Here is a 14,731-nt window from a genome sequence, read left to right as displayed (position 1 = left end):
CTTCTCCTGCTCCTTCTCTTCCTCTTCTTCTTCCTCCTCCTCCTCCTCTTCCTGTTTGCTTGCTTTTGTTTTTGAGACAGGGTTTCACTATGTAGATCAAGGAGGCCCTCAACTCACTGTGTAACCCAGGGTGGCCTTGAACTCAGACTTGTGATCCTTCTGCCTCAGTCTCAGGAGTGCAGAGATAAAGCCATGGGTTGTCAGGCCCAGCTTTCTCGCACCTTTTCAACTTGCTATGCAAACACATCTCCTAAAATGACAGTTAATATCCAAATGACATTAAATGAGAGACAATAGCAACTTCATAATTTTATCTACCATATTATGATTATTCTGCTTACAATTAGAAAGACAATGCTCCATTCCAATAAAGTCTTAAAAGTTGCAGCATTTTTGGAGAGTTCAAGTTTCTTGTAGGACTCAGGCAAACACTTAGCTATGAAGCTTGGTAAAAATCAAAATCAAGTTATGTAATCCCAAGGCACAGTGGCACAGGGCGGACATTCCCACTCCAAAAGGGAGAAAAGGAGAGACAGAAAATAGTTGGGCCAGAGCAAGACCGAAATCCAGCTAGACAAACATCAGCCCTGTTGCCCCACATCTGGTGTCCTGGACACATGGGTGAAGTGTGAGTTCTAAAGGACGTGGGCAGCACCATCCCTGTGGCCCTGCCTACCCCAAGCACGCAGCCTCTCTTTTGGGCTGGCTCCACTCGTGGCCTGCAGCTCTCTGCAGCAGACACTCCGTGTTTCTGGCATCTCTGACTTTCTGAGGTCTCCACTGTACCTTTGGCTTCATTCCCACAGCTTTTTTGCACTGCCCTCTCAGGGGCCCCTCACCTGGCCTCTTAGCCTTTCCTCTGAATCTGGGAGGAAGATTCCCTGTTCCCATAACTCTTGCATTCTGCGTGCCAGCAAAACATGCATCATGTGGATGATGCCAAGGACCAGTGTGAGCAGAAGCAGGAGCCAGGCCCCTTGGACCACGGCTTGTCCAGACTCTGAGTGCTTGGATAGCTGCACGGTGAAGTGATTCCGGAGAATCCAATTCCCTAGGAAGCCCTTGTGAAGCAGAGTTCTCAGGGACTGGCTGCTCAAGAGAAAGGTTGGCACTGTTGCACCCGTGATCGTGCAGGGTTGGGGTCTTGCTGATTCCCGCACGCTCTCAAGGAGCCTTTCTTCTTGTGCCTGTGCAGAGGTAACGGGTTTCTCTTTCGTGGTGCTGATACCTTTAGCAACCACACTTCCTTTGGCTTCAACTTTACATGTGGTTCCTTTGGGGCAAAATTGAAGTTTTTGATAATGTTTTGTTCTGTTCTGTTCCCCATGTCACTCTGTATCTGGCTGAAACCGGCCAGCGTCCTCATGCCACAGTCTGAATGTTAGGCGCTCTTGAGATTTTCTCCACCAGATTAATAAATTTGCCATCCTTAATCTCAGTCTGGTGGACAGTCTCGAAATCTAGCTAATTCTTTCCCCAGTGTAACATACTTGCCCTCTAGTCCAACTACCAGTGTTGTCCTTGTTCCCAACTGAAATGAACCTCGCTTTCACTGTGTGCATTCCTGCCACACCCTGATCTTCCGAGTTCTGATTAGAATCATCCAGCCAGTACTGGACATAGCATCCCAGGACTTCTCTTGCCTGCATCTCCAAATTTTTCTATGTTCTTCCCCTAAACCATTTCCAAGAGCTTCTGAACCACACTGCCGGGTACAGTCACAGCAATGGCCCTATTTTCCTGATACAAATTTTCTGTATTTGTCAACCTTCTCATCACTCGGACACAATACCCAGCATCCACAGTTTAAAGGGCAGAAGGCTCTCTATGTTCATGGTTTCAGTGCATGACCAGTTGGTTCTGGGGCCGAGACAGCACAGCTGCTCAGCTCACAGTGCTCGGGAAGCAGAGTGGGACAGAGTCCCAGGGCGGAAGGGTCACAGAGCTGCTCCTCCATGGCCACCCAGACCACTAGATATGTGCTCTCCGCGTGCCGGGCAGATCCCCAAACCAAGTCGAACCCCACCCTAACTGCCGCATCTCCCTAACAGGCCACCACAAATATAAATTCAAACTTTCAGTATAAAACAAAACTAGGGAAAAGAAAATCTAAAGGTTATCATCATGGCCACCAGATAAATGCTGTGATTTATTAAGAACAAACATTGATTTATCAAACCTAGGTGGAAAAACTATATTGATGTGGATTTTCTAGCTTTGGAAAGTCACTTTTTAAATCTTAGTCTTGCTGATGAAGAACCTAGGCCAGTGTAACATCCACGTAGGGAGGAGTCCTTTCTGGAGGCGTGGAAGAGAGTGTCAGAGGAGCAACAGGCGAGCAGGGTGGGGGAATTATGTTAGCTACGCGATGAAGCGATGCAGGACATGAAATAAGAGAATGTCTGCACGGGAGTCAGAGCCTCTGTGAGAACTGTATACAGATACCTAACTATAGATCGGTATCTTCAGATATAGGCATCCATGCACACAACTGCGTGTGGCTGCAAGAAAATTAGCAAGAATGTCTTGTCATGCCTCTTCCCTTAAACGGAACTCTGTTTGAAATGATTCCAGACAAATGTCTAGGTTATTTCTGATGCTGTCCGGGGAAGCAAATATGGCTGCCTCTTAGTATTTTTAAATGGTAATGTGTTAGTGCTAAGGGAACAGCTTCTCTCGGCTTCACTATTTACCGACTGCATGGCCTTAGGGAAGTCTTTTCACTTCTAAGCCTCAGTTTCCCTTTCTGTAGAGTGAGGCTGTGGAGTTGTGGAAGAAACTGAGTGGTGTGTGTTTAGCTCTTGACGCAGTGCCTGGCCAGTAGTGGACACTCTGCAGAAGCTGGCTGATGTGAATAGGACAGCAGGTAGCACAGCGACAGGTCCGGTCAGTGCGTGGCCCACTTCCGTGTTTCCTTGCCCTTTGAGGTCCGCACAGCAATCCTGCGATCACCTCAGAGACCTGCCAGGCAGCCCTGCACTGCGAAGTAACTGCTGAGAGACCTGTTTCACTGGAAGATTGTTCTTCATGATTATAGTTATTATGTATCTTATTTTCCTTGTTCCAGCTTCCAAATCTTCCCTAAGTCACCAAGGAAGTGAACCAGAGTCAGAGGGAAACATCCTCTGTTAGAGGACTGAGTGCTTTGAGGCTCGCTAGCACAGCAGTCTATGGGGCGTCAGCCGACACTAAAACACGGCTTTGGGCCTGTTTTCCTAATACAACACACCCTGTTGATTAAAATGCGATGAGATATAATAAAAGAGCACCATGGGGCTCTGACTTTTGTCTTGAGCTGTTGTTGTAATTGTTTTTGTTGTGTCCCTTGGGGTTCCTCCTACTCCAAATTATTTCATTTAAGCCGCAGTGGCTACATAATGGGGCAGAGGGTAGGGTCTGCTCCATATTCAGGGCTGGCCTTGAACTCATGGTGTAGCCCAGGCTGGCCTCAAACTTGCAGCAAACCTCCTGCTTTAGCCTCCCAGGGTGTGTGCCACCCCACCCAGCTAGTTTGGTGGTGTTTTAAAAAGCATCTCAACAGTATCGGTGGAGGCCTGTTTCGGAGGGAGTCTCTCTGGAAAGGCATGGTTATAGAAGCCACACACTTACAAGTACTCTTCCAGATCCGTGATGCTTTTGGACATTGTGTGTGTGTGTGTGTGTGTGTGTGTGTGTGTGTGTGCGCGTGCGTGCGTGCTGGGATCCAGCCCAGAGCCTCATGCATGCTAGGCAAGTTCTCCACCACTGAGCCACAACCCCCACTTCTAAATTGAGTAATACGGGACGAGATCAGCAGTCCCAGGCTTATAACTGCCGCCTCTCACGTGATCAAGTCCTGCCACTTGCAGAGACCTCCACAGCTCCCTGTCTGCACCTCACTGCCTCTACACAGGCCCACTCTGCACTCTGGCCTGACAGTGTGATTTGTGCCCAGGTGTCCAGGAGGCTGTGGTGAGCTGCCTGAACAGAGAGACTCGGGAGCGTGCGGACGCAGCCCTGTGCGTGACCAGCCGCCGGCCCCCTCAGAGCCTCAAGCCATGCAGCTTGGACCCCTGCCCGGGAAGGTAAGGGATGCACACGGCCCGCCCTGCCTGCCAGGAGCATAAGCAGGGCTGGGTGCTTCTTTCCACAGGCAAGACTGGAACACTTATTGTTACCCAATGTTTTGAAAACCAATTAGCATCACTTCAAACTTTTAGTCAAATCCACTTAAATTTAATTGAAACCAGAGCTTTGGAATTCCAGCCTAATCGATGGACATGCACAGAGTGCCAAAGACTCCGTGCACTGAAGTGCACCTTGTGGTGAGGCTGGAATGTATGCGTACCCTCTGTTGCTCTCCCTAAAGGAAGAGCAGCTGACCACAGGCGTTATGGTCTCTACCACCTTTAGCCTATGTCCCAAGCCTTCGCACCCTAATAATGCGTTGGCTTGTGCCTCACAGGGCATAGAGCGCTACAGCATCTGGGTGGTATAAGTGGACCCGCTGTAAAGTCTGCATGCACACAGCATGCAGATCCATTAGAGCGTGCTTAGGGGGTGTGTGTGTATCATTCCTCATGCATAAAATCAACTGGGGCATTTCACTGCTCGGCTCGCCTGGCTCTCATTATTGCCCAACCTTGGGTCTTAGCTAATCAATCCAATCATTACTTCAGTCCACACAATTTTATGGTGTCTCAAGAAATTTGCCTTTTAGATTCTTTTCTTGAGCAAATCATATGCATGATTCTAGTTTGGAAGAGAGAAGTTTAAAGGAGCAAAGCCAGACTTTCAGCTCTGCTGCTGGCTGAGGCATGTGTCTGGATGGGGTCCTGTCCTGGACATGAAGGAATGCTGTTTCTCAGTGGCTCCTCTCTCTACAGCGTACCACTGACAGGCATGTTCAGCAGTGTGCTGGTCACACTGACTCGCTGCTTGTCTGTCTTCACCTGGGACCCAGAGAAGGCAGGTGACAGGCCTTCTGCAATCAGGTGCCGACGCAATCCCATAACTCCCGCTGGTCACCGGAGTTGCTCGTATGTTGATGTGAATGGCGAGCTCAGGCTTCCTCCTTCAAATACAGGAATGGAGGAGACCACCAGAGCCACATTCTCCAAGGCAGTCTGAAATCAGCCACTGCTTGGAGTAGCACCCCACTCGTAAAAATCGCAGCCAGTGAGCAGGGTCGAGAGCTAGACCCAGCCAGGTTTGACTCCAGGGAATGGAAACCCAACTACGGTTCTTTTCTGTCCTTGACCCTTGTGATCCTGAGCTTCAGCTCTCCAGCTTGGTGAGCCTGAGACCTAAATGCATGGACGAAGGACTCAAACTTTTCTGTTCATTTATAGTCCCCACCCCCATTCAGAAGAAGCAGAGAGCACCTGGCATGGACAGGTGGCAAGGCCCTTGTCTAGGAGGTCGGCAGGTCTGGCTTCTCATCCCACCTCTGCCTCCAGCTAGCTGTGCAGCCTTTGGCGAGCTGACAGTTAGTTCCCTGTGTCCACAGCAGCTGAACAGACTGACTGTGTACAGGCCATCTGATGTCTCAGTGTCCTCCTCAAACATCCTGTGATCTTTTATTGAGCATCGGACAGCTACTCCTGATTTTTTGCCCTCATGACTGCTGTTGTTTATGTTCTGTTTATTACTGTTCCCCCAAAAGCAAGCAGAAGGCTCTTTCTAGCACATCGTTGTTGTAGTAACATGAAAATGCTGTGATGAGCTGAGGTGATGCTTTCAGGACCTGGGACTGGCTAGAAACTACTGGATGTTGTGGCCACTAAATCTGCTCCCTCCTTGAGTAGCAAAATGAGTATGATTCAAGGTGTTCTTCTGATGCACCACTAGTGAAGTTAGCTGACCCTAACTGATTCTGTGACATTTTAATTGACTCACAGACAAAGGCCATGTGGCATATGCTCCCGAAAATTCCAGTTCCCTGATTCCCTGGTGGCCAACTGTGGGATTCACAGGCGAGGCCTCTCACAGCCACAGCGTCCACAGCTGAGTGCTTGTAAAATGATGCTGAGAACAACAGTAAGCAGTCTGGAGCACAGAGGCTGCCCCGACTTGTCCTCTCCACCTCCCACCCAGGAGCCGTGGAGATTTTCATCTTAGAAGCGAGGGGCATATAGCAGTGCCTCTGCAGGGTTCAGAAGGTCTCTTTCTTCTCTGCTTGGTGTAAGATGTGCACAGAAGGGGACATGTTTAGGTCAGGGTACAGTAGGGTGTGGTTTCCTGTGTGTCTTGGGTCCAGTTGGGAGTCATGCAGATCTTTGCTCGCATTTCTTGTTCCATGTGGTGCGGTATGATCTGTGCATTCTGGCATCTTCTGAGGAACCCAGATTGCTATACATGGTCTTCTGGGCTCTTGTCTGTGTGGTTTTTTTGAGACAGGGTCTCACTACGTACTAGAGAGTGACCTGGAACTCACTATGTAGCTCAGGCTGGTCTCCAACTCACAGCAATCCTCCTGCCTCAGCCTCCCAAGTACTGGGATTACAGGCGTGCACCACCACGCCTGGCTTGTCTGTGTGTATTTTAAAAAGAGCAGACACATACTGTTTTCTGCGGGACATATAGAAATGTTGCTATCTTGGCTTTTGTCTCTCAGAGGCAGCCCTGGTTGAGATTCTCAGTCCTGCCAAGCACAGTGGGGAAGCCCCTTTTCTGCTTGCTTGTTCTCAGGGTTGTCCACTCAGCGGGTATGCCAGAGGCCCACAGGGTAAGTCCTGTCTTTGGGAGCAAACTAAGATTCAGCCTGACTTCTTCTGGCTCACACTGTGCAAAGCTGTGCTTATTTTCAAAGCACATATTGGACTTTCATCAGATTTGAGCAGTTACTTTCTTACACCTGGTTCTTCACAACAGGAAGGGTGTGTCCTCGGGCTGGAGTTGTTCTACTTTTTTCCAACATGTGTGTTTAGATGTGTGTGGGCCTGTGTACAATGCTTACATTCTTAGGGCATTGTCCATTAAAGAGGCTACATTTTAAAGTTCTTACTTTTAACTTTATGTTTTAATTCTCCTCTCAATATCCCTAGCATCTAGGAACTAACATAAGCAGGTGCTTATGAAGCATTTATTTAACAAATGTGCACACAGGAGAGGCCCAGTTGAGAGCATATCAGTGATGACTCAGAGAACCTGTGCTCTCTCTCTTCTCCATGCCCCTTGTCTCCACTTTCATCTTCCAGCTGATGCTGTCCACACTCTTCTTGGATTCATTTCCTTAAGCCAAAGGCTTTAAATGCAAACTTAAAACATAAATCCCCTTAGGGCTCTAGCCTTTTGCATTATCAGCTGCATACAGCAATGTATCCCTGAAGTAGGAGAGCAAGGGCGGGCTGTAGTGCAGATGGAGATGGACTAACCTGCGGGCATTCTGGGAAGCAGTACGATTGCAAGGGAGGCTGGAAAGTAGTGTATGGGAGGGAGATGTTAATCCGCCCCTAACCTTGCCTAAAACGCCGTCAGAAGTTAGGACCGTTTTTTGCTTGTGAGCCGCCAATGACAGTTTTCCTTCAAAGCTGGTAACAATGAAAGAAAGTATCATTACAAGGAAGAGAGGTCCATCCGTTCATGCACCTTTGCTACTGCCTGAGCGGTGTGTTAGACCGCATCAGGGGAGAAATGTCCGGAAGGAGGCTTAGGGTCATCCCTAGCAAAGAAGGCAGCCTCGCATTCCCCAAAAGTGTTCTCATTCTATAAGTAACACATGGAGGGTCTCGCTCGTTAAACCTCCAGCACAGAAGAAATAGTGATAACAGAAAGGTGCAGGCTCTGCCCTCCAGTCCCATCATCCCCGGAAGTCACTGCTGCAGATGGCTGGTACGCATGCTTCTGCAAACACATTCAAACGTGCATGTGATGCTTGGCAACTTGAATTTTCATTTCATAATATGCACTGATGATCTTTGAGGACCCATAGGGCCCTCAGAATTAAAGAGCTAACAGACACGATCAAATCCTGTGCTATCATTCTTAGTTCTTCAAGGAAATGCATCTTTCTGGATTATGACTTTACTCATCTCTGCAACTAGATCATAGTATCACTCAGAAAAGCATCACTGTCTTCTTTCCTTTTATATTTTGGTGAGAAATACTTCTATTTTAAAAGGAAAAGAATGTGCTTAGATTTTGTTTTCAACATATTTTTTCAGTACTGGGGCCAACTAAATCTTAACTAACATAACTATCTCCCTGGTTTATGACAGCAGTGAGGGGAACAGCTCAAGGAAAATCAGAAAGCAATATCTCTAACAAGTGTATGACTGTTATTAATTATAAACATTTGATAGCCTGGCCAGTGTGTGTTGAAAAGATTTGGTAAATGTATGTGAAGGACGGGAATGAAGTGAGCAATGAAAGCCAGATGGCTGAAAATGAAGGAAATTCCAGGCAGTGTCTGAAGCTTTGTTCTAGCAGACTTTTTAAACTGGACTTTTATTTCTGTGCGGGAGAGAACAGCTGAGTGGTGCAGAACAGATCAGCAGTGAGAGGAAAGAAAGCGCATCGTTCCAGGGACAGCACTGGGTTTCAGGCACCCTCACACCCCCGGCCCCCACTTCAGCTTCATTCTCTTTGCTCAGATCTAGCGTAGTTCTTAGAACCAGCAAGAACCACGAAGAAGCTTTCGAATCTCTGTTGGAGAGCGAGAGTTCAGAAAAATACCGGGAGGTCAGAGTCCCCTCCTCCGAAGCGCACGTCAGAGTGCCCGCTTCATTGTGCAGTAACTAAATCCATGCCTACCAGCAGCACGTGACTTCCCATTTCAGGTTTTCTTTTTATATTAGCCTAAAAAGGTTCGAGCACAAGGTGTTGCCTTTTAACGCAGCCATGTTTTCATTTAGTTGATGGAGTTTTGTGGGCACCATTGCCTTTGACTACTTATTTTAAAGGTTGCTGTTTCAACCTCCTTGCTGAGAATTGCTTTATCATCTCCACTCCTAGAGTTTCCATATTCTGCCTGTTGTCTGTCCATACTAAGGTTAAAGTGCTTACAGCAAAAGCGCGCACGCGCGCGCGCACACACACACACACACACACACACACACACGCACACACGTGTCCGTAGAAATTTAGTGTAAATTTGGAGGCCATATTCAAGTGTCTTTGGAGAATTAATGCTGTTTCTCCTGTTGTCCTCCTTGGTAAATATGGGTACATCTTATGCAATCCTTCATTTTCTTTCACTGATAGGCAGGTTTTAAAGACAAACCTGCTTCTTAACTGTTTGGACTCATGGGGCCATGGGCATCTGTACTGTTTTCTTCACCAGAAACATGTTGACCTGGGAACCAGAATTATCTTAGCAGCACTTTGACAGCAAGAGTAAGAGCTACGTGTGTGTTCACTTTGGGGATAAAATTGCTTTGCATGCATAGATTTAGTTGTTTCTTGGATCTAGGATCAAAACCAGGAGTTTTGTTTCTGAATCTAGGGATTGGACCTACCTTACCACCAGGTTACCTGAAAGCATACATGATTCACCCTGTAAAGACAGAAACGTGAGCTTTGTAAAATTTATCCAGTTGAGTTCTAAGAGGGATGCTTTCTTGGTTTATTAACATCTATATAATTGAGCAGGCCCTTAGATCACATAGTTCTGCCTAGACTCTGGAAAAAATTCTTAAACTATTGACTATACTTCTGTACAAAAATAAAAGCAAGGAGTACTTTCACATTTATTTTTTTTTAATGTAGTGGGCATCTTCATGTCTAGTAGTCTGCTAGTATTTGGAAGTAACTAGCAGACAAAACCCCATCCTAAAGAGGTTAGCAGATTCCAAAACAGTATCTGTTATAAACAGGGCAAAAACAAAGTTATCTGAGCCTAGAGTCTAAGTGGCAGGCTCCTAGAGGAAGTAGTAGTCTTGCTGGGTAGAAAGCCATAAATTGGAGTCATTCAGAAGAAAAGAGAAGGGTAAGATGGTGGGTAGGAGAAAACACAGGTGTGCTAGGGAGAATAAGCAGAAGGCTGTGGGAGAGAATGAGCCAAAGCCAGAGGTGGGGGAGCCCAGCGCACTGAGCTGAGTTGTTTGGACTTCATTTCCTACAAGAGAGCCCTGAAGAAGTTCAAGCAGGGTGTGGAGAGGCCAATTTTGCTTAAAGGAAGATGACACTGGCTGCTCATCAAGTCAGCTGAAGTGCTAATGGTGATGGGCATTTGTGTTTTCTCATGTAGTCAGCAGTGTAAGCCGTGTGATCTGAGCCATGACATTTTCCATTGAAAGAAAAAAAAAGTGTCCTCTCATCCGAGGGATGTTAGCCCTTGGATTTCTCCCTCAACCAACTCGGGATGAGTTGGCTCAGCCCAACACCTGACAGAAGGCAAGGCTAGATCGCCAGGGTGGCGTAGGGAAAGTCATGAAGGTCCAACTGTCTGAACACCGAGGTCCTTCTCTCACAAACTGCTGAGGGTTCTTTGGCTCAATTGGGATGGAAATCACAAATAGGCAAAATGTGGCCCCTTAGTCTTAGCAGCTCTCTGCTTCAGTGTCATCAGCCCTCTTTGCTGCTCTCTTAGTAGCCAGAGGCACCAGCTCCTGGTAGCTCTTCCAACACACAGGCTCCCAGCTCCCAGTAGCCATCCACTGCTCTCCCTTACTCTCTGGCTGCTGGCCACCCTCGGTGTTATCAGTCCCAGCTCTTTCGGCACCTGCAGCACCTGGTGACAGCTCTTAGTGCAACCAACTCGGCCTGCTCTAAAGTCAGAAATCACAAATGCGCAAGACAAAACCATCCAGAAGAGGCCTTGGTAGGTCTTATGCTGCAGCATAAGGGAAGCAGTAAACAGACTGATCAAATAAGAGTAGGAGGAGAGCTTCTCTTTTAGACGGCAAGGGTGAGCTCACACATGAGCAGTGTCCTCCTGGACGACCGCAGCCTTCTGAGTAGTTGTGCCAGCCTGTGCAGGCATCCTAGGCCCTTCTGCTATGTGCAAAGGAGGGGCTGCGCATGGAGCACAGTGGGCCAGAGTCTCACGAAGCTATGCAGTGGACGCAAATCATGTGGGTGGTACCCAGACTAAAATGCTGCAGCCAGATCCAAGTCTCCCAGAGAGATCACGGAGCACGTGGGTAGCCGTGGCCAGAGCAGACTTCCTAAGGTCTGCAAGGCAGTCACAGTTGTCAGAGAGTTAAGAGTGCTTTGGGTGAGTATTGGTCCCTCCCTTCTGTCTCACTTCTAGTTCTAGGATTCTGTGATTCTTTGACGGCGAGGATTACTAGCTACAGAATCAAAACTTTTCAAGAAAGAAACATAAAATGGTTCTGGAGAAAAATGCCTCATTCCATTTTTTTCCTTTTCTCATATTTTTTGCTTTCCCTTACACCTCCCGTTCCCCTGCCATTTTAGAGCTTTTCTTTCTCTTTCAAATTTAAGACACAAAAATAAATCCTCTACCTGTCACAAAACAGGATCTGCCTTTAATTATAAATTAACCCTGAGAAGTTTAAAGAGAATAAGACTTAAGTTTTTGTAAGAAACATTCAGGTGAAAGCAAAGAATGGTTCAATATTGAAATGGTGAATGTTTTCTCAATGCCTTAGTAGTCTGTGTTTGTGTGGAAAAGGATATGAAATATTCTGCATTCCTCTATTTACCATTTTATGCTCTGCATTTTAGGCTTTTCAAGGTAACTAGAATTTCTCTTTAATCACCATTCAGCTGATATTTATTGAATGACTTCTTTGTGCTGGGATACAGTAATGGACAAAACCTACTTTCTTCTCTGAAGCAGGGAAAACCAGAGTGTGGGGATGCACTTGCTTTGTATTTTTGGTACGGTGATTGTCTTTGTTTGTTTGGGTTTGATGGGAAGGGAGGATGCTGAGATTTGAACCCTAGGCTTCACACGCATTAAGGACATTCTGTACCCGTGAGCTACATTCCCAGCCCCATGTAGTTTTTAAAACCTTGGTGTGCTATGTGCTGCTATTCTTGAGATAGTTATTAAACTGAACACCCTCATGCTTTCTTTGCTGAAGCTGTAGTGGATACGCCATTTTAGCCAACAGTCGTATTGCTCATAAGTGCTCTGAGGATGGAAGTACCTCCACTAGACAGCTTTTTCCTGTGGATACGGACTCGGAGCTTTACAGTTCAAAAATGTTCCAGCTTAGATATCTACCAAAAGAACTGGAGTGGAGTCTAAGTAAATTTTCAACTTCTTAAATTTTTTGGCTTTCTCTGCAATCTAGCATTTCTTAAAGACCTGAAGGAACAATCTAAGGAAGGCAAAGATTTAACCAAAGCTTTGAAGTCCATACTGTTGTCACCTAAGTGTACACAGTGCCTTCACTGGAAAGTCTGAGCAGGCCTGGGACACACTGTGAGATGAAGAGCTTTGCTGTGGGCCTTAGGGCTAAAGGCGTATCATGTTGTGATGTTCCTTCCACTGGAAGGACAAAGGACTAGGAAAAAGTCTTGAGAAAGAGACAGATAAAGCAGATATGTAAGCACCATACAATGAAGAATGAGAAGAGGAAGCTCTTATCTGGGCCGATGACCTGGGGGATGCAGTTCAGAACAGTGCATCCTTCTAAAAGCACCATTCCTGCCACGGTGCCAGCCCTAGGTTGGACAGTTCTTAGATCACCTGCCATGGTTGTGGAAGGAACTGTCACAAAGCAGAGCCCAGCCGGCGACAGACTGTCCGGTGGCAAATCTGTAGTCATCCTGCACTCGTCTTTACCATCCCTCCTTTCCCTCGGCATACTGTTTCGTGGTCCCCACCCGGGGCCGTAGCAGGTTTTGGTGAGTGTGTTGATGCTGTGAGGGAAGAATGGTTGCTGTTGGACTAACCTGCTGCTGCACACATTAGATGCTCATTGTCTTCTCAGGGCTGTGAACTGTCCTTGGATAGTTACTGCCCTTAGGCCAGACACAGACAGGCCATAGGCTGCTGCAAGGACATGGAAGCCGCGTGCCCTACGCAGCGTCCTGCTGTGACTGGGCCCTTAATGGGGGACTTCGACACCTTTTTGGCTGCTGGGGGAGCGGCCATATGATTCAAAGAGCCCGAAAGTGCCCTCCCCCAGGTTGCCCCAACCTTGGTGCTCATCCCACTACCTGTGATGGTGACGGATACCTCAGCCATGCTTGCTTTGCAGAGGAATACGCCTCTGGGAAGGCAGCTCGCTAGATCTCAGGGTTGCTTCTTCCTTATCAGAGGCCATTTTCTCCTCACTGGAGGAATCTTGGCAACACTTAAGAATGGGAAATTGTCCAGGACGTGAGAACCAAGAGTAGCCTTGCAATGTCAGAGCTAAATGTTGCTTACCAAGAAGAGAAAACTATAAAAGAGGAGAGAAATCATGCAGTTTTGAGGTCAGAAAGATATAAACTCTCTCATTTTCTTTATGGCCTTGAACTGGTTCTTTGATCTCTGTAAGTCTTGGTTATCTTTATCTGTAAAATGAGAATAATTATTCCAATCATTATTATTCCAATCACGTAAAAATGACCTCATATGTAAAGTACTCAGCTGGTTCCTACCTCATGTAATAGACACTAAAAGAAATAGAATCTACCAGCTTAGTTTCCTATTCAGAAATCCATATAAGGCCTTCATATTTAATGTATACTCATGTTTGTTCATAAATTTTCTTAACTAGTTATTGTGAGATCATAGTAAAAGGAGACTATAAAAAGAATCTAGCTTCCAACCAGCTTTTTTTCCTTGCCATGTCTGGTTTTCTGCCAGATCTCTTATGCAGTTCTAGAATAGGAATCAGCTGGTCTCCGTGGGGCCCACCTAGCTTGCAAAAGATAGAACTTATTGGATAATATCTATATGACTTTTATGCCTAATCCAACAAGCAATAGTAAGCTGATGAAATGAGGGTAAAGGATACAGAGTCCAAATATTCTTTGAAAAATTAAAATCCTGTGTGACATGACTGAAGGAAATAAGGCCCTTGGGCATGTAAGGGGTGAGACTGAAAGGGAGCAGTGGTGTCCTGATGTAATAAGTCAAGACGAGACCTGGGACCTTATATAAAGTGTGTTGTTCCTGGCTGTCTCTGCACATACTTGTAAAATACAAGAGGAAAGAAAGGAAATCCAGCTCATGGTACAGATAAGCTACAGACCATCCAGGCCCTGTATCCACACCAACCTTCACACACCAGTGTTGAGCAGAACGTGGTTTCCCTAATAGCTCACATTTATTTGAAGCATCAGGCACAGCACCCACCATGGTAATGTCCCCCACGGTTTTATGAAGATGATACTATTCTTTTTTAACTCTACAACTGAGGAATCTGAGTCTTTAGAGAGATATACAGCTAGCCAGATGCAGATTTGGCATGTTTGATCCCAAAGCAGTCACTAAGGGCTTGATGTCACACCCATTACCCCATCTGTCACCTACCCTGCTCCGATCACTAGCCCTAGGCACAGAAGCTACCACCATGAAAAGAGCCAGTCCTAGTCCTCTAGTAGTTAATAACCTGTGAGGATCACAAGCAAGCCATTGAGGTCTTCAGCCTTCATCTTCAGCAGAGACCCTTTTTCTTAGAAGCTGAATTGCCCAAGTAGAACCTGGTTCTTAGAGAAAGCATTTTAAGGGGTAGAGTCAAAAAATCGTGGGAGCATACGCTTCACAGGAGAAAGCACCTAATAAATGGAATGTGCTAAAAGAGGAGTCACACAGATCTAAGGAATGCCTTAAAACTCAGCACGAGTCATTAGATAATCCCTTTCCTTTGTAAGAAAATCCTTTCCTTTGTAAGATTCTTCTTAC

The 14,731-nt window shown here is 46.5% G+C and overlaps 1 protein-coding gene across 1 annotated transcript in view; it reads left to right on the top strand.

The window, feature by feature from the left end:
* The window catches only part of Adamtsl1 (ADAMTS like 1), a 303,353-nt gene that overhangs the window by 148,866 nt on the left and 139,756 nt on the right, over window positions 1-14,731 (top strand). Inside the window, exon 15 of the mRNA XM_033757645.1 lies at window positions 3,935-4,064. Coding sequence (XP_033613536.1) covers window positions 3,935-4,064 — 130 coding nt within the window. The remainder of the gene's footprint in view (window positions 1-3,934; window positions 4,065-14,731) is intronic.

This window comes from Fukomys damarensis, unplaced genomic scaffold (genome assembly GCF_012274545.1).
Source record: "Fukomys damarensis isolate Sample0158 unplaced genomic scaffold, DMR_v1.0_HiC HiC_scaffold_31, whole genome shotgun sequence".
Classification (NCBI taxonomy): Eukaryota; Metazoa; Chordata; class Mammalia; order Rodentia; family Bathyergidae; genus Fukomys; species Fukomys damarensis.
Note: the sequence above shows the minus strand (reverse complement) of the source record. Positions and strands in the feature narration are given on the sequence as shown.